Raw genomic sequence first — 20,360 nt, forward strand, 5'->3', positions numbered from 1 at the left:
GAAAAGGTTCAGAAAAAGGCAACTAAAATGATTAGGGGGTTATAGTGAGTCTCATATGAGGAGCAATTGAAGAGGCTAGGACATTTCAGCTTGGAAAAGAGGAGACTAAGGGGGGATATGGTAGAGGTGTATAAAATCATGAGTGGTGTGGAGAAAGTGAATAAGGAGAAGTTATTTACTTGTTCCCATAATATAAGAACTAGGGGCCACCAAATAAAATTAATGGGCAGCAGGTTTAAAACAAATAAAAGGAAGTTATTCACACAGCACACAGTCAACCTGTGGAACTCATTGCCTGAGGAGGTTGTGAAGGCTAGGACTATTACAGGGTTTAAAAGAGAACTAGATAAATTCATGGAGGTTAAGTCCATTAATGGCTATTATCCAGGATGGGTAAGGAATGGTGTCCCTAGTCTGTTTCTCAGAGGGTGGTGATGGACGGCAGGAGAGAGATCACTTAGACTCATAGACTCATAGGTCAGAAGGGACCAATCTGATCATCTAGTCTGACCTCCTGCACAAGGCAGGCCACAGAACCCCACCCATCCAATTTTATACAACCCCTATCCCAGGACCGAGTTATTGAAATCCTCAAAAATGGTTTGAAGACCTCAAGCTGCAGAGACACCACCAGCAAGCGACCGGTGCCCCACGCTGCAGGGGAAGGCGAAAAACCTCCAGGGCACCTGCCAATCCGCCCTGGAGGAAAATTCCTTCCCGACCCCAAATATGGCGATCAGCTAAACCCTGAGCATGTGGGCAAGAGTCACCAGCCAGCACCTAAGAAGGAGTTCTCCGCAGCAACTTAGTACCCATCGCATGCAACATCTCCCCGCAGACCATTGAGCAGACCTGTCTGGTGGTAATTCAAGATCAATTGCCCAAATTAACGATCCTATCATAACATCCCCTCCATATACTTATCAAGCTTTGTCTTAAAGCCAGGAAAGTCTTTTGCCCCTACTACTTCCCTCGGAAGGCTATTCCAGAACTTCACTCCCCTAATGGTCAGAAACCTTCGTCTAATTTCAAGTCTAAACTTCCTAATATCCAGTTTATACCCATTCGTCCTCGTGGCTACATTAGTACTAAACTTAAATAATTCCTCTCCCTCCCTAACGTTAACCCCCTTGATATATTTATATAGGGCGAGCATATCCCCCCTCAGCCTTCTTTTGGCCAGGCTAAACAAGCCAAGCTCTTTGAGTCTCCTTTCATAAGGCAGTTTTTCCATTCCTCGGATCATCCTCGTAGCCCGTCTCTGAACCTGTTCCAGTTTGAATTCATCCTTCTTGAACATGGGACACCAGAACTGCACACAGTATTCCAGATGAGGTCTCACCAACGCCGTATACAACGGTACTAACACCTCCTTATCCTTGCAGGAAATACCCTGCCTGATGCATCCCAAAATCGCATTTGCTTTTTTAACAGCCATATCACATTGGCGACTCATAGTCATCCTGCTATCAACCAGTACCCCAAGGTCCTTCTCTTCCTCCGTCGCTTCCAACTGATGCGCCCCCAACGTATATCCAAAATTCTTATTATTAATTCCTAAATGCATGACCTTGCACTTTTCACTATTGTATTTCATCCTATTTCTATTACTCCAGTTTACAAGGTGGTTCAGATCTTCTTGAATAGTATCCCTGTCCTTCTCCGTGTTAGCAATACCCCCCAGCTTCGTGTCATCCGCGAACTTTATTAGCACATTCCCGCTCTTTGTGCCAAGGTCAGTAATAAAAAGGTTAAATAAGATCGGTCCCAAAACCGATCCTTGAGGGACTCCACTGGTGACCTCCTTCCAGTCCGACAGTTCACCTTTCAGTACGACCCTCTGGAGTCTCCCCTTTAACCAGTTCCTTATCCACCTTACAACTTTCATATTCACTCCCAGCTTTTCCAATTTAACTAACAGCTCCCCATGCGGAACCGTGTCGAACGCCTTACTGAAATCTAGGTAAATTATATCTACCGCATTTCCTTTATCTAAGTAATCCGTCACCTTCTCAAAGAAGGAGATCAGATTGGTTTGGCACGATCTACCTTTAGTAAATCCGTGTTGCAATTCGTCCCAATTACCATTGACCTCTATGTCCTTAACTACTTTCTCCCTTAAAATTTTTTCCAAGACCTTACATACTACAGACGTCAAGCTAACAGGCCTATAATTACCCGGATCACTCTTTTTCCCTTTCTTAAAAATAGGAACTACATTAGCAATCCTCCAGTCATACGGCACAACACCCGAGATTGATCATTACCTGTTAGGTTCACTCCCTCTGGGACACCTGGCATTGGCCACTGTCGGTAGACAGGGTACTGGGCTGGATGGACCTTTTGTCTGAGCCAGTATGGCCATTCTTATGTTCTTATGTTATTTGCACTGTAAAATGATAAACAAAAGAAATAGTATTTTTCAGTTCACCTCATACAAGTACTGTAATGCAATCTCTTTATTGTGAAAGTGCAACTTACAAATATAGATTTTTTTGTTATGTAACTGCACTCAAAAACAAAACAATGTAAAACTTTAGATCCTACAAGTCCACTCAGACCTACTTCTCGTTCAGCCAATTGCTAAGACAAACAAGTTTGTTTAGATTTACGGGAGATAATGCTTCCTACTTTTTATTTACAATGTCACCAGAAAGTGAGAACAGGCATTCGCATGGCACTTTTGTAGCTGGCATTGCAAAGTATTTACATGCTAGATATGCTAAACATTCGTATGCCTCTTCATGCTTTGGCCACCATTCCAGAGGACATGCTTCCATGATAATGACGCTTGTTAAAAAAGTAATGAATTAATTAAATTTGTGACTGAACCCCTCGGGAGAGAATTGTATGTCTCTGGCTCTATTTTACCTGCATTCTGCCACTTTTCATGTTATAGCAGTCTCAGATGATGACCCAGCACATGCTGTTTATTTTAAGAACACTTTCACAGCAGATTTGACAAAACGCAAAGAAGGTACCAATGTGAGATTTCTAAAGATAGCTACAGCACTCGACCCAAGGTTTAAGAATCTGAAGTGCCTTCCAAAATCTGCGAGGGATGAGGTGTGAAGCATGCTTTCAGAAGTCTTAAAAGAGCAGCACTCTGATGTGGAAACTATAGAACCTGAACCACCAAAAAAGAAAATCAACCTTCTGCTGGTGGCATCTGACTCGGATAATGAAAATGAACATGCATTGGTCATCACTGCTTTGGATTGTTATCGAGCAGAACCCATCATCAGCATGGACACATGTCCCCTGGAATGGTGGTTGAAGAATGAGGGACATATGAATTTTCACTTCTCAGAGTTCAAGCAGCAGAGAGTGCCTATTCCTTCTTGTCAGATGTTTATATTCTCTTCCCCCAGAGTTCAAGCTGATGGGATGAGTTCACCCGCAGGTCTACTCTCCCTGAGTGTGAGGGGAAGCAATTAACAGTCTTTGTTCTTTAATGTTTCAGTGTGGCTGGCAGACCAGGTCATGCTACAATGTATTCAGATCAATTCACTTTTGTATTATTATAGATCAAAGTTATGGTTAGATGAATGAGTGTATTGGGTTTTTAAACTTCATGGAAGCCAATGGGATGTTATTTGCATTGTTTTCACTTATCTGTTCCAGTTATAATATAATAGCAAACATCTGCATTGTGTACACCTCTGTAACTTAGTAACCCATCAAAGAAATCTTGTGAAACGCTAAAGGAGGAGTTAAGGACTTTAACAGAAAATGCTAATTTCAAAGCAAGTGGCCATTATATATGATGGTTCAAGGTCAAAAGATTAAGTGCATTCCTCACTCTCCATCACCAAAGGAAAAGCCCATGTGGGAAGAGACACTGTCATCTTGTCTTCTGTCAGAAGATATAAGAATGGATTCAGGGAAAGAGCCTTCATGTCTGGACTGTTTGGAATCTTACAGGGAAGTGTACTGGATGCAAAGCAGAGATCCCCAGAGACAATCTGGGTTCCCTGAAAGACTTTTGGGAAACCAGACGTTTATTACATCACTGACACCATTTGGAGTTACAAACTGTGACTCACTTGTGCATATATTTTACCTGCTTTAACCTCAATAACTCTCATTTCCCTTTCTTAGCTAATAAATCTATAAGTTAGTTTACTATAGAATTGGCTGCCAGCCTTGTCTTTAGTGTAAGATCTGGAGTACCAGTTGATCTGGGGGTGACTGGTCTCTTGGGACTGGAAGAAACCTGATGTGATGTGGTATGGGATTTAAAGAATCTTTTATCACAAAGTTGAGCTTGCCTGGGTGGCAAGACAGACTGGAGAGTCTAAGGGGACTGTCTGTGCTTCCATGGTGAGCCTGGTAGAGTGATCCAGGAGTTCACATTTGTTACTGGCTTGGGGAAATGTAATTATAGACCGTACCACCGGTTTGGGGTGTCTGCTCTTGTTTTCTGACAGTCTATCCTGAGGTAGGCACTCACAGTCATGAGCCACTCCAGACAGTGTGACAGTTTCACAATGGCTCCTTTGTGGGTCTTCTTGGTGGGCAGGACCTAACACGTTCTGTAGGAAGCCAGTATTTCTACATTAATTAATGCTCCTTTCTGTTTGATGATTTGCACAATTACAGATGATTACAATGCAAACACCTCATACAATCTTATATACCCTTACGGGGTACAGATGTTGTAAGTAAGATTAATACATACAGCATCCTACAAGTCTTCATAAAGTCCAAACAATAAACACATTCTTACAAATCTAAGTCGTATTTTAACAATACTAATACACAGGTGAGTTAGACTGGTTTCCAGCTGTGCATCTGTCAGTGAGGCCTGGGGCCTTGGCATGAGCCGGCATCTGGGCTCCTAGCAACACATACCTCACTCCCCTTCCCCTCGTCCCTATTATGATTTTAGTTGTTCCCATTGGATGACCTTTGTGTCTCTGTGGCCACTCCCCTTTGTTGAGGGAGGGTGACCATTGCCATTCTTGTCAGTCAAAATGGCTAAGCCAAATTCTGCTCTAAACAACACAGGGTAAATTCAGAGTAGAGCTGGTTGGAGGAACGTCAGTGGAATCATATTCTGTTAGAATGTACCGTTCCATTGAGAAGTTCATTTAGGAAGACAAGGGGGAAAGGTTTAGACAATGTCAAAACAAAACATTTCAATTCTTCATTTTAAAAAGACTATTCATTTTGATTTTTTTAAATTCTGTATAGAAATTAAATGTTTTCAGCAACTTGAAATGAAACAAAAATTTCTTTGCAGAGAACTTCACATTTTTCAAATTTGGAATGAAGACAAATTTAGAACTCTGGAATTCATTCTCCAGGCAGAACGTCCATCCTTTGCACAGCTCTAATTCAGAGCAATTCCACTTGTAGTCAGCGGAGTTCCTCTGTATTTATACATACATTGTTCAGAAAAGACTGATTGTCAGGGTTTGTCTACACAGCAAAGACAAACCCCCAGCTGGTGCTTGGGGGAGGGATAGCTCAGTGGTTTGAGCATTGGCCTGCTAAACCAAGGGTTGTGAGCTCAATCCTTCAGCAGGCCACTTAGTGATCTGGGGCAAAAATCTGTTAGGGAGGTGGTCCTACTTTGAGCAGGGAGTTGGACTAGATAATCTCCTGAGGTCCTTTTGAAACCTGTAAAAGCAGCAAAGAATCCTGTGCTGCTTTTACAGATCCAGACTAACACAGCTACCCCTCTGATTTTGAAACCTGATATTCTATGACTCAGGCTCATGGGGCTTGGCCTGCAGTGCTGTTCCATTGCTGCATAGACTTCTGGGTTTGGCCTACAACCTGAGCTCTGGGACCCTTCCATCCCACAGGGCCCCGGAGACCAGGGTCCACTCCTAGCCTATAAGTCTACACTACAGTTAAACAGGCCAGAATCCAAGACAACTGGCACAGGCCAGCCGCAGGTTTTTTTGAGTCCTTTCCCCTTTAGTTGGGAATTGTTGTCCAATATCAGCATTACCCTTCAGCACTTTCTTTTTCTCTTAAATTTCTGCAAGGACACTAGCTAGGATAAAATTGCAAGGGATCCCAATTCCCATAATTGGAGCATAATGTGAAGTTTCTACAGTTAGCAAGGAAGTGTTAGTCTTTCCACTTTCTCCCATCTCCTCAGTATCATGACAGCATTTTGGATGTCAAAAGTTAACAGACTCAGACAGTGGGATAAGACCAGATCATCATGGAGGAAAGGGAAACAATAGTCTACATTTAGGGATTCCACATGTTTCTCCAGTGAAGCTTCCTCTAACCCAGGCTGCTGGGAAGAGAAGAATCCTCTTTGTTTGTCTGGTTCCTGAGCTTGATACTTTTCCCTGCAAATTTGGGGATTCAGTTCTCATCTTCATCTCTATCCTTGTGCACTGCAGGTATGAAGAAGCTCTGTATGACTTCAGCATGGCCCTCACTCACCTGAGAAATAACCCTTTCATTGACTACAAACAACTGGGACTAAGGCACGTGCTCTGTGCCTGGGAGGTGAGTGTGTGGGTGGGTAGGAGAGAGGTCTTTACTTATCAGCAATGGAAAGCCAACGAGATGCTTTCCAAGCTGTGTCCATCATAATTTCCATGTTTGACCGTAAAACCCTGATGTCCAGATGTATATGAGGATATCAGTGTGCTGCCAGTCCAACTTGCAGAATATTAGCACTGCTCTGGAGCTTACCTGCTAGCTTGGGAAAACTGGGAGAAAGTGGTCTAATTCCAAAATTCAAACAATATTTTTATATTGAGAGAGTGAGATTGTTGAGTTGCAGTTAATCCAGTTAAGGAGTAGAGAGTAGTTCCTGAGAGGCATGGGTTTTTCCTTAAATATAATCCCAGTAGAATCCATATCAGTGTTGCAATGAGCTAAAGATGCTGTCTTTGGCCAGACTGAGGTCTCTGTAGAGACCCCTTGAGACCAATACCAGTGTTGTGCATAAATTTTGAGAATGGAAGCGTGAACAAAAACCACATATCCATGTTCCTGTACACAGAAATGTCACATTAACTGCTGCTTATCACAGGTCCACCTGCCCCGGATTCACAGGGCTGGTCTATGCCCCACGCTGTAACCCACCCCTTGGAAGTGACCCTTTAGTAGTCTGGGCCCCAGGGAACCACACAGTTCCACAGGGCAGGCTGTAGTCTCTCAGTGGTCCCTGTCTCTTTCCATGGCTATCTGCAGCAAATCCAGCCAAGCCAGATGCCTACAGGAGGCTGGTAAGTTTGCCAACCCTCCAGGGTTGTCCTGGAGTCTCCAGGAATGAAAGATTAATCTTTAATTAAAGATTATGTCATATGATGAGACTTCCAGGAATACATCCAACCAAAATTGGAAACCCTACAGGCTGGCACTGTAGCCAGTCAGAGCGCAAGGCTCACAGTGAGTACTTGCAGCAACACAGGCATCCTTTTCAAAACAAGGTAACAATTTATTAATCACCTGGCTACAGAATCGGAGAGTTCTTAGTAACCTAGGAACAGGAAAGTAAAAGTTAAGGCATAGTCTGTCCTGGCCGCGCCAATGCAATGAAAGCTGTTTTCAACTCCAGTTCTGGCTCCAGTTCTTTGCCTTCATTCCATATGAGAGCTGCTGAGTCCCTCTACATGGCAGCCCTTATTCCAGCCACCTGACACCTTTTTGCCTTTGTTCTCCAGCTGAGTTCACATGTTCTGCCTGAGGGGCGGAGTTCCTTCTATGAGGTGTCAGCCATTCAGTCTTCAGGTGGGGGTGGGGGTCTCATTGTCTCTTCACATCCTCTATTGACCTGGATTAGTTTCAACCTGTTCTTTAATGACCCAGCCCAGCAAAGTGGAACACATACCTCATAACTCCTGAGTTGTTCCAGAAGCGCTGTTAACCCTTTTGCACCCACAAGGTAGCAATGCAAAGTATAGAAGGAAACGGAGGCACACATAAATTCCTAAGGATAGGACAGAAAATTCCCATTTCTTCACACATCCCATGGACCTAACTGGAAGACAGGGTCCTAAGAATGCAAATTTTGAACAAATCCCAAGTGGTAGTTTACAAGGCCTCGTCTGCAACTGGTAATGTTATTGGGCACATTTTTTTAAACTCCCCGTCTTCTGTCCAATTATTATAAATGTAAACACAACAAAAATTATTGCTGCACCATATAAAAGAAAGACAATTTATACAACACTGGAAATAATCTTAATGTCTGTGTCTGTTCTTTACTCAGTGTATATATTGGGGATTCTATCCCATGTGTCAGATGTGATGGGTTGTTGCGAGTTCCCCCAGCTCATGCACAGTGAATTCCTGTTTACGCCTCTCTGAGGAATTAAGGGACAGTGGTCACAGACTAGTGCAGTCTGTGTGACAAAGGGGTTTTGAGAAGTGAAGACATTTTAAACACAGATGCAGCTGTTGTACGGGGCATATTTTTAACTAGTCTTTACATTACTTTGTTTCCTGTGTCCTGAGTCTTTTTGGATACACTGAAAATCAGGTAGAAAAAAGAGATAGTTTAATACTTAGACCCCTAAATATGAAAAGAGGCATTGTGTGTCTCCAGTCAGACAGGTCCCAGAACCTGTCAGGCAACTTTATTCATGCATGTGCTCCTTTAAGTGCAATGTGCTAAAGCTTCTATACAGCAGCAGTGTGACTTTATGGATCTCTCCCTGCATTTCCTTCCACTCTGTTGTCATGCCTTTGAAAACAAGGGGTATACCTTTTGAAAGTGCAGGGCCCCAAGCACGTGATCTGAAGGGTGGCTGGGGGAATGGGATTGGTGCACACACTGGCAAGCACAAACATTTATTCATGAAGCATTCTTTAGAAGATATCAAGAGGTGTATTCACACCATGTTGACCCTCTAATGTCCTCTGAAAAGTTTTCACATTTTGCAAAAAATGAAAACAAAATCCCATTGGAGGATTTTACCATCAGCACACATGTATGTCCCCTCCAATGGGAATGGTGGTGATAAATCATCATTTGTGATTAATGCTCTAATGATCTGTTTTCATGTGAGTATCTCAAAGATCTTTATAAAAATAAAGGCTAAACCCAGGTCCCACACAAGCTAATGAGAGTTTTACCACTGAAATCCATTAGACCATAGTTTAGCCCTAATTAATTCCCACAACACCTCTGTGAGGTGCATAGCTATTATTATCCATGTGACAATAACAATGAGGAATAGGACTTAGTTCTTCTGGCTCCTAGTCCTATGATCTCACCGGAAGACCGTGGCCCATCTCATGTTATGTGCTTATCTTCCTCACATCAATTCACTGCTCCAGCATCTGCCACTCAGACAGGGATTTCCCTATAACTGCCCTGAATCCTCCCTCCCACCCCCACCCCGTTTTGTGAACTATTTACAAGTAGTGTTGCCAATTTAGTGATTGTTTGGAAATTTGAATTGAAATTGAAACATTAATATACACTTTAAAAGCATATAAAGTGTATGATAAAATATGTGTATCTGAAAAAATATAATAGATTTGAAAAGTCTGAAAATAGACTAGCTTCCTTATACAGCTGTTGTTTTTTATGACAATGTCAGTACATTCATTTCGGTGATGCTGGCCAACATAATCATTTCAAATGATGATTTGTAAGCAAGTTCTAAATAAGCTCTCCCTGACAGCTAGTGATGAGCTGAGGGGGAAAGGCTTCAGGACCAGATTGTATTTACATTCACACCTAATCTACCTAGGTATCCAGTGAACAGTGCTGTGTTGCCAAAGTGATAGATTTTGGCTGGGGTTGGGTTACAGACCACTTGAATGCGGGGTTGGAATGTAATGAATGTTGTTGTTCTTATTGTATGAGTAAAGGGCAGTAGAACTGTACTTAGCCTGTGCTGATTGAGGGCATCAAGCGAGAGGATGGGGGCAGGCGTTTTGCTTGATGGTCTGCCTGGGTCACAAGTACTGTTTGACCTGCTCCTCTCCACTGTTTAAAGACAGAGCTGATTAGGCTCCACAGATAGTCTTTTGTTTTGTTAAGTGACCACTACAGCTGAAATCACTGATAATCAGGTCCAAGTGCTTAATGCTGCTGTGGGACAGTGTTTCTGTGGAAGAGACGGCCCAGTCTGCACTAGCAGCGAGGTTCCCCCACTGAGAGCTCAGCTGAAATCACTGAGAGCTGGTGGAACCTCAAGAGACCAACTCGCAGAGGTCACAGTGGCAGGTAGCAGCAGAAGGTGACAGCGCAGGGCCATTGGCAACAGAGCGATGGAGTGAATGGTGGCACAATGAACAACAGTGGCCAGAGCGAACAGTGAGCAGCTGGAGGAACAAGCAAGGTGCCTTCTGGCCCCCAACCTGGTTGGTGAACTCATGTGAAAGCACCTCTGAACTCCTTACCAAGGACAATACTGGTGAGTGTTAATGAAGCTGTTAAGAATGCTGGAGACACAACACAGTTCATGCGAACACACATGGCTGTGGCATCATACTTTCTACTTAAGCAAGAGATACCACACTCTACAAACTGGAGGCATAGGTGGCAGGTTATATACATTTGTGGTGCTCGGGCTCCAGGAATATTCAGGGCCGGGTGCCCTGCTCCAGAAATATTTGGAGCTGGGTCTCTACCCTGGCCCTCCCTGGATTGGGCCCCGTCCTCCGTGGGTCTCCCCCCCCGCCGCATCCCTGCCTGGAGCAGGTCCCAGCCCCCACCTGCCACCCCTCCCCCTGTGTGTCCCCCCCCGTCTCGCCGCGTCCCTGCCTGACACCTTAATACTCTGCCCCAGCCCTGAGCATCCCCGCAGCATGAACCTCTCATCCTCAGCCCCACAGCCCTCACCCCACACCCCAACCCTCTGCCCTAGCCCTGAGCCCCCTCCTGCATCATGAACCCCTAATCCCCAGCCGTAGCCAGAACCCTCATCCCCTCGCACCCTAATCCTCTGCCTCAGCCCTGAGCCCCCTCCTGCATCATGAACCCCTCATCCCCCAGCCCCAGCCAGAGCCCTCCTCCCCCCACACCCTAATCCTCAGCCCCAGCCCTGAGCCCCCTCCTGCATCATGAATCCCTCATCCACAGCCCTCACCCCTGCACTCCCTCCTATCCCCAAACTCCCTCCCAGAGGGTGCACCCCCTCCCCCTTCCCACACACCCCTTCCTACCCCCAAACTCCCTCCCAGAGCCTGCACCTCTCACCCCTTCCTATGCCCCCACCCCCAGCCCAGAGCCTGCACCCAAACTCCATCCCAAAGCCTGCACCCCTCACCCCCTCCTGCACACCCACCCCCTGCCCCAGCCCAGAGCCTGCCCCCAGCACCCAAACTCCATCCCAAAGCCTGCACCCTGTACCCCTCCTGCACCCTAATCCCCAGCCCAGGATCTGCACCCTAGATGCCCTCTGCCAAGCCCCCTCCCAGAGCCTTAGGCAGGTGGGAGTGGAGTTTGGGGGGGCAGAGTTGGGGGGGCAGGTTCTGGGCACCACCAAAATTTCTACAAACTTGCCACCCGTGCCAATGTTAAGTGCATTGTCACTTGTTCATCCTGAAGTTGAACACTGGTTCTGAAAAAGCCCAGCAAATGCTCACTATCTTTCTGCAAGAAACTCAACTGACTGGCTAGATGCATGTGGTGCAACAGTGAAAGACTCAACAGTTGAAAAAGTAAAGAACACTTTTACCACATTCAAAAAATTTGCATACATGGCTGATGAATGCACCAATGCAAATGGACATCAAGTATTAAGTCATTGTGTACGTTATCCTGATGTAAGTGGTCGGCCAGTCGATGCATTTCTAGATGTTCAAGTTATAGAAGACACATCGGCTGCATCTGTGACAACCCGCATCTTAGAAGAGTTAAATGCTTGTCAGTTGGACCCCAAACAGATGGCTGGAAGAGAAGTTTGCAGCTCCATCAAACACACAATCATTTTTTTGCTCAGAGAAAAGTGTAACCCTTATCTCTGCTATACACACTGCAGAGGCCATCTACTCCAACTAGCGCTAGTATGAACTGTAGACTCTTCAAAAGACATTAAAAAAGCTATAAATTTAATGCCTTCATTATAGTCTTTTTACAGCAAGAGTCCAAAAAGACTGAATATCTTGGAGAATTTAGAAGATACACTGGGACTGAAGTTCAAATTAGTCCAACCTGGGAAAACCCGCTGGCTTTCTCATGAGCGATCCTTGGCTGTTGTCTTAAAATTACTCCTGGCTTTGGAAAGTATCTACTAAGATGGGATGGATCTAAGTAGGAAATCTGGTGGATTAGATTAGATTCTACTCAACCTCTACGTAGCTTTTACAGATCCCTGTCCTATAAAACACCGACAGTTGAGTGGAGCGAGGCACTACCAGCAATGGGGCTGCCATGTGCTCAGGATAGAATAGAGAATTTGAACACAGAGTGGAATATCATGCGACAAATGAATGAAGATTTGACTTCAACTTATTTTTTATCATCACTAGTGGCTCAACCCGATCTTTGTGTTCTGTTTCCTGGGATGAAAGAAGTAGGAATTAATCTCTTGCTACTCCCAGTCACGACAGCTACAGTTGAGCGTTCTTTTTCATCATTGAATAGAATTTTATGTTCTGAAAGAAGTTGTCTTCTGCCTGATCATGTGAATGAACTACTGAGCATATCAATTGAAGGAAGGGAAGTACCGAACACACGAGAAGCCACCAAAGATGAATGCATTGCATTCAAGAAGTTCATTAACAGAATTGTGCAAAATTATAACAAGAAACCAAGAAGGATGTAGATGTCGTGCTTCATAGAAGGCTTGAGTAGCCAACTTTAATTTGTGTGGTGATTTTAAAACATGAGTTAAATCTAATAAAATGGTCATGAAACATTTTTCCGTTTTTACTGTGGTGCCATAGAGCCCATCTTCACCCTCGCGGTCTCACCCCTCATCGGCCCTGACTTCCCCCCTGTAAATTCGAACACCCCCCCATTTCAATTCTTGGGGAAAACATTGCACTCGGACATCTCCCAAGCTCCATTCCCCTTGGTGCCACTGTCCAACAAGCCACTGCTCTGTCCTCAACTTAAAAGCTAGCTGAGGGGGATCTTCTGATCAACTTTTCCACCATGTTTTTTTCTTCTTTCTTTATCTATTAGAAGAACAGTAGCATTACAGTCTCTCATCTCTGATCAGGAGGATGGGCAGTAAACTATTGAGGCAGGAGCCAGTGCTGCTCCCAAGGTTTGCCAGCAATGCACACTCCTAGGGAAAGCAGGTAATGCTCTTCATTCTTGTGGCCTCCTTAATGCTGCTTATTTCCACTAGCCCAAAGGTTACTTTCAAATCACAGACACAGACCTAACTTTTTATATCCTGGGCCCAGCTTTTCAATGGGGGCATCTTAGAGTTACTTGCAGGTCTCCCATTAGGATGCTTACATTGCCTTTTGGGCTTGTAAATGCCAATTTAATGAGCCTAGAGGTTGATTTGAGCACTAAATGTGGGCATTGGCCACTTTGTTACGAAGCCCACATATGATAACTGGGCCAGGTGTGTTCCATTATAGCGCTGCTAACTGTGTATGTGCTACATGCTCTGCTGCTCATTGTACATGTGTGTGCAGGTCTAACTTGCCATGTTAATAACACGTGGGATCTGGGGAGAGCTTTCCTGAAAAGCGTTGGGTTTTGAGGTCAGAGAGAGCTGCAGGAATGCTACAGGCACCCCATATAACATCTGGCTATTGACATCTGGACCAAGCTTAGCACATCTGGGCCAGCCTCTTCCAGCCAGCATTCAAGACTTGGTGGATCCTCATACTAAATTGCCTGGCTATTGTCTGAACTCTGTAGAAGAGCACATATCTGTCCATGTGACTCCCTACTGCTTTTCCTCCCAGAGTGTGGCTAGTGAATGTGCTGTCGTTGAGCACAGTGTATGCCACAGATAGGGGTCAGCAACCTTTCAGAAGAGCTGTCCTGAGTCTTCATTTATTCACTCTAATTTAAGGTTTTGCGTGCCAGTACTACATTTTAATGTTTTTTAGAAGGTCTCTTTCCACAAGTCTATAATATATAACTAAACTATTGTTGTATGTAAAGTAAATAAGGTTTTTAAAATGTTTAAGAAGCTTCATTTAAAATTAAATTAAAATGCAGAGGCCCCCAGATCGGTGGCAAGGACCTGGGCAGTGTGACTGCCACTGAAAATCAGCTCACATGCTGCCTTTGGCACGCGTGTCAGAGCTTGCCTACCCCTGCCACAGAACAAGAGTATCACAGCAGCAGGATACACGCTGGCAGAAATCCAGGAAACGTGCACAGGGAAAATGTTAGAGCCACTGGTGCCTAGAGAGGGACTAACCTACAGTGCCTCATATGTTGTCAGAGATGATCCTCCTTTGAGAACACTTCCTCTTTTGTGCCCCATGTACCTCTTTGCTTCCAGCACCCTGCTGGCTAGTCCTGATCTGCCCCAAAGGCTCTGAGCCTGCGGTATGCAGCCTAGCAGCATCGCTTTATGAAGCACAGTGTTTATTTTCTCTGACCTCCGTACGTGAAGTTTTGTAAGATAGCTCTCTCAGCAGCATCCCTGTGATCAACAGCAGAGGAAAGGCTGAGCTGGTTGCTGTGTCTGTGATGCTCTGGACACGCCTTTCTGTTTCACTTGGGTTTCTGCACTTGGTTGGCTTCAGTGAACTTCCCATTGCTTTGATTCCCTTGAGTTGCTGGTGAGAGTCTCATCCCCTTACTGCCGGTTTTAGGTGCTGTACAATACTGCAGCAGTGCAGTGCCAACTTGGGCTGTGGCAGGAAGCTAGAATAACCCTGGAGGAGGCTATCAGACAGAGGCCTGAAGGAAGAACCACAAGCCTGGATGTTGCCCTTGACTGGGTGCAGGTGAGACTGACTATAAATAAGGTTACAATTTAGTCATGGAGGTTGCGTCGGTCACAGAATCCATGACTTCCAGTGACTGGTGGTTGGGAGCTGCAGGATCCCCTGCAGTCCTCAGAGGCAGGGAGCTATGGGGTACCCCCACCACCTCTGGCAGCTCCCAGAGCTCGAAGCTGTCACTGGTGGAGGGGGAACCCCAGAGCTCCCGGCCACCATGGGCGGTGGGAGAACTCCCGGAGCTCCCGGCCACCATGGGGGGTGGGAGAACTCCCGGAGCTCCCGGCCACCATGGGCGGTGGGAGAACTCCCGGAGCTCCCGGCCACCATGGGCGGTGGGAGAACTCCCGGAGCTCCCGGCCACCATGGGCGGTGGGAGAACTCCCGGAGCTCCCGGCCACCATGGGCGGTGGGAGAACTCCCGGGGCTCCCGGCCACCATGGGCGGTGGGAGAACTCCCGGGGCTCCCGGCCACCATGGGCGGTGGGAGAACTCCCGGGGCTCCCGGCCACCATGGGCGGTGGGAGAACTCCCGGGGCTCCCGGCCACCATGGGCGGTGGGAGAACTCCCGGGGCTCCCGGCCACCATGGGCGGTGGGAGAACTCCCGGGGCTCCCGGCCACCATGGGCGGTGGGAGAACTCCCGGGGCTCCCGGCCACCATGGGCGGTGGGAGAACTCCCGGAGCTCCCGGCCACCATGGGCGGAGGGAGAACGCCCGGGGCGCCCGGCCACCATGGGCCCCTGGAGCTGCAGGAAGCAGAGGGATCCTGCAGCTCCCAGCTGCAGTGGCGGCAGGGAAACCCTTGAACTCCCGGCCGCTGTGGGTGGTGGGGAAACTCCCGAGCTCCCAGTTGCTATGGGTGGTGGGGCTCACGGAGCTGCTGGAGGCAGGAGAACCCCCAAGCCCTTGGGCAGCAGGGGAACCCCCTATTCCCTGACCACCGTGGGCCCCTGGAGCTGCAGGCGGCGGGGTACCCCACAGCCCCCAGCTGCTGCAGGCAGCTCCTAGCTCCTGTGCAGCTGCCCTGCTTCAGGCAAGGGGGGGACCTGCAGATCCCCATTTTGTCAGGGATATCTTTAGTAAAAGCCAGGAACAGGTCAGGGCTTCCATGAATTTTTCTCTTTTGCCTATGACCTGTCCATGACTATTACTAACAATATCTGTGACAAAATCTTAGCCTTAACTATAAAGGGTTAAACCCTGGGGATTTGAGTCCTGGGGATACATTTCATAGGGCCCAGGTTAAAAAGTCTCCACCTGGGCTATAAGCACTCCAAAGATTGGGGTGTTCCAGCTGTTTTGTCTGCTCCCACCTGCCACCTGCCTACAGTGCCTTTCCCTTCAGAGCATAGAAGTTGTCATAGCCTGTCAGAGCAAATGTCCAGCTACTTTAGTATCCTGTCTCCATCACTACCAGCTGCTTCAGAGGAAGGGGAAAGTAACACCATAGTGGACAGTTATGGAATAATCTGGTCATAGGGGAAGTTTCTTCATAGCTGCTGCCAGTTAGGAATCTGCTTATGTTCTAAAGCAGTGGTTCTCAAAGCTGGTCTGGCGCTCGTTCAGGGAAAGCCCCTGGTGAGCCGGGTCAGTGTGTTTACCTGCCGTGTCCACAGGTTCGGCCGATTGTGGCTCCCACTGGCCGTGGTTCGCCACTCCAGGCCCATGAGGGCTGCAGGAAGTGGCGTGGGCTGAAGGATGTGCTGGCCGCCCTTCCTGCAGCCCCCACTGGCCTGGAGTGGTGAATTGCAGCCAGTGGGAGCCACGATCGGCCGCACCTGCGGACGCAGCAGGTAAACACATCGGCCTGGCCTGCCAGGGGCTTCCCCTGAACAAGCGCCAGACCAGCTTTGAGAACTGCTGTTCTAAAACACCGTGATGTTCTTCCCTATAAAATGCTTTTAAAAACCCTGTTGAATGGAACTCTGTATCCAGAAGCGGCACCAGGGTTTCTGGCGCCCTATGCAGAATTCGAAGGGCGGCATTTTGTGTGCTCCCCATGGGGCACGCAGGAGCTTCTGGTTCTGCTCCCGTCGCACTGCCGAACAGGGTCATTGCAAGGAAGTTTCGCGCCCTAGGCCAAACTTCCAGCTTGCGCCCCCCCAGCCCTGCAGCAGCTCCCTGCCCCCCCGCCCTGAAGTGTGCATCCCGCCCCCGTGGCAGCTCCCCACACCCAGCGGCAGCTCCCCACCCCCTGGCCCGAGGAGCCCTGTGGTACCTTCCCACCCCAGCTCACCTCTGCTCCGCATCCTCTCCAGGCACGACTGCGCAGTGGAACCCCCTGGGCTGCCGGCTGCGCCAGCGGCGCACTGACCCAGAGGACCCCCTGGGCTGCCAGCGGCGGCGCGCTGACCCAGCGGAACCCCTGGGCTGCCGGCTGCTGGCAGCTCAGACTCCCTCTCCATCCCAGCAGCAGCGGCTGCTCAACCACTTAAAAAAAATTGGGGGGGTGCTACTTTTTGGTGCCCCCCAATCTTGGCACCCTAGACAACCGCCTAGTCCCCCTAAATGGTTGCACCGGCCCTGCCGCCGAAGAAGGACCCTCCGCCGAAATGCCACAGGTGACAGCAGCAGTCATTGAGCTGCTCAATTGCCTGCCGCTGTTTTCCGTGGCAGGTCGGCAGAAGGTCCTTCTTCGGTGACGCGACAGGAGCGGAACCGGAAGCTCCTGTGCACCCCTTGGGGAGCTCATAAAATGCAACCCCCTGAATCCTGGTGCCCTAGGCGACCGCCTAGGGTCGCCTAATGGAAGCGCCGGCCCTGTCTGGATCTTCTTATTGTCCATAAAAATGGCTAATCTTTGCCCTCAGTGATATCTTGTCACAATGAGCCTCAGAGGTTAATTACTGGTTAATTCACAAGTTAAGCACAGTATTTCCCTTTATTTGTTTTAACTGTGTTGCTTTTTGATTTCATATCTTGTTCTTGTGTTATCAAAGAGGGTGAACAAGAGCTCCTGATTTACCTTTTCTAAACTGGTCATTATTTTATATACCTCTGTTGTGTTTCATCTTATCATCTGCTCGCCAAAGGAAACAGTCCCAGTCTTTTCATTTTCTCCTTGTACAAACCTCTAGCCACGCTGCTAATGACTTTTAAGACCTCTCCCTGAATCCTTTCATTTCTGTCATGACTTGTATGAGGTAGAGTGACTAGAAGCTAACATAATATTCCAGAGGAGGCTGCACCATTGATTCCCAAAATGGCATTATGCTATTTTCAGTATTATTTTCATCCTATTCTTTGCACTTTGGTAAACATTTATTTGCTTGTATTGGGATCTGAGTGCTAGACTCTAGTTACAATTTACAGAGAATAATGAAGTTGAGGAAGATCAACAGGAAAAGCAGATTAGAGATTTATTTAGCAAATCTTATTTCACGCTCTCCCTTCACCCCTCCCTGGTATCTCCAGAAATCGGCTTATGCCCAGAAATGTGAACTATCTTAGCCTCTACACATTGGTCAAGTCCAGATCACGCTTTTTCAAGTCCATAATTTCTGCCACACTGAATTCCCTGGTTTGACCACACCCCATGGGGGAAGCAGTATTTACTTTTCTCTTTTAAATGTTAAGCTGTGGTTAATGATATCTAATGTCCTTGGTTTGATCTCTTCCCCCCACTGTAGAATCATCTCTTCCTGGAGCCCATACATGTTTCCCTGGGGGAATTTTTCAGACCACGAAAGGAGGAAGTTGAGCAGCTGGATTCAAAAGATTTCCTTGGTAAACCCAAGGTAAGGCACCCTAGGTTGCAGAAAGGTCAATCCTAGTGTAAGAATGTTAGCATGGGGCCCTGATGACTAAGGTCAGCAATGAGAAAACTAAGGCCTGGTCTACACTACACGATTAAACCGATTTTAGCAGCGTTAAACCGATTTAACGCTGCACCCATCCACACAACAAGGCCCTTTATATCAATATAAAGGGCTCTTTAAACCGGTTTTTGTACTCCTCCCCGATGAGAGGAGTAGTGCTGAAATCGGTATTACCATATCGGATTAGGGTTAGTGTGGCCGCAAATCGACGGTATTGGCCTCCGGGCGGTATCCCATAGTGCACCATTGTGACTGCTCTGGACAACAATCCGAATTCAGATGCACTGGCCAGGTAAACAGGAAAAGCCCCACGTACTTTTGAATTTCATTTCCTGTTTGCCCAGCGTGGAGCTCTGATCAGCACGGGTGGCAATGCAGTCCCAAGTCCAAAAAGAGCTCCAGCATGGGCTGTACGGGAGATACTGGATCTGATCACTGTATGGGGAGACAAATCTGTTCTATCACAGCTCCGTTACAGAAGACGAAATGAAAAAGCATTTGAAAAAATCTCCAGGCTATGATAGACAGAGGCCACAGCACAGTGCTGTGTGACAAGTGTAACAGAAAGCCAAAGAATCAAATGGATGCTCATGGAGGGAGGGAGGGGGTACTGAGGACTCCAGCTATCCCACAGTCCCCGCAGTCTCTGAAAAGTATTTGCATTCTTGGCTGAGCTCCCAATGCCTGTAGGGTCAAACACATTGTCCAGGGTGTTTCAGGGTATATCTCGTCAATTTACCCCCTCTCCTCCCCCATGAAACAAAAGGGAAAAAAAATCATTTCTTGACTTTTTTATATGTCACCATATGTCTACTGCATGCTGCTGGTAGATGCAGTACTGCGGTAGTGAATAGCAGCATCCTCTCCCCTCCCCACCCCGGTGGCAGACGGTACAATATGACTACTATCCATCATCATCATCAGCCCATGAGTGCTCTTAGATGTCCTCAGGTGAGGTTGGCCGGGGGCGCCTGGGTAAAAATAGGAATAACTCCCAGTCATTCCCGGTAGATGGTACAGAAAAGCTGGTAACCGTCCTCATCATAGCAACTAGGGGCTGAGTTCCATCAGCCCCCCTCCTTTCGTGTCTAAAGAAAAGATTCTGTACTGCCTGGACTATCATAGCAGCGGGATGCTGGGCTCCTCTCCCCGCCACCGTTTAATGTCCTGCCTGGACTATCATAGCAGCTGGAGGCTGCCTCCCCCTCATTTTATCTCACTAAACAGTCAGTGTTTCTTATTCATGCATTCTTTATTACTTCATCACACAAATGGGGGACACTGCCACAGTAGCCCAGAAAGGTTGGGGGAGAAGGGAATCAACGGGTGGGGTTGTTGCAGGGGCACCCCCCATGAATGGCATGCAGCTCATCATTTCTGCGGGATCTGACACGGAGCGGCTGTGCTCTCTGGTTCTCTGAGACACTGGTTCTCTAGTACACTTGCCCCATAATCTAGGCAGGACTGACTCTATTTTTAGATAAACCATAAAGGAGGGATTGACTGGGGGAGTCATTCCCAGTTTTGTCTTTGTGCCCCCGGCCGACCTCAGCTAAGGCCAGCCAGGAGTACCCGTGACAGCAGCAGACGGTACAGAACGACTGATAACCGTCATCTCATCGCCAATTTACAATGGTACAGCAGACAGTACAGAACGACTAGTAACCATCTCTGCTACCTTGCAATGGCAAATGAATGCTGCTGTGTAGCACTGCAGTACTGCCTCTGTCAGCAGCA

The 20,360-nt window shown here is 47.3% G+C and overlaps 1 protein-coding gene across 3 annotated transcripts in view; it reads left to right on the top strand.

Moving 5' to 3' along the window:
- Window positions 1–20,360, top strand: part of NOXA1 (NADPH oxidase activator 1) — a 43,895-nt gene that overhangs the window by 10,942 nt on the left and 12,593 nt on the right. For 2 of the 3 annotated variants that reach the window (XM_050926517.1, XM_050926519.1), the window contains 3 exons: window positions 6,369–6,477; window positions 14,674–14,808; window positions 18,435–18,542. In XM_050926517.1, the coding sequence (XP_050782474.1) occupies window positions 6,369–6,477; window positions 14,674–14,808; window positions 18,435–18,542 (352 nt within the window). The remainder of the gene's footprint in view (window positions 1–6,368; window positions 6,478–14,673; window positions 14,809–18,434; window positions 18,543–20,360) is intronic. The other variant, XM_050926518.1, reaches the window with a different exon arrangement.

This window comes from Gopherus flavomarginatus, chromosome 17, assembly GCF_025201925.1.
Source record: "Gopherus flavomarginatus isolate rGopFla2 chromosome 17, rGopFla2.mat.asm, whole genome shotgun sequence".
NCBI classification, from domain to species: Eukaryota; Metazoa; Chordata; order Testudines; family Testudinidae; genus Gopherus; species Gopherus flavomarginatus.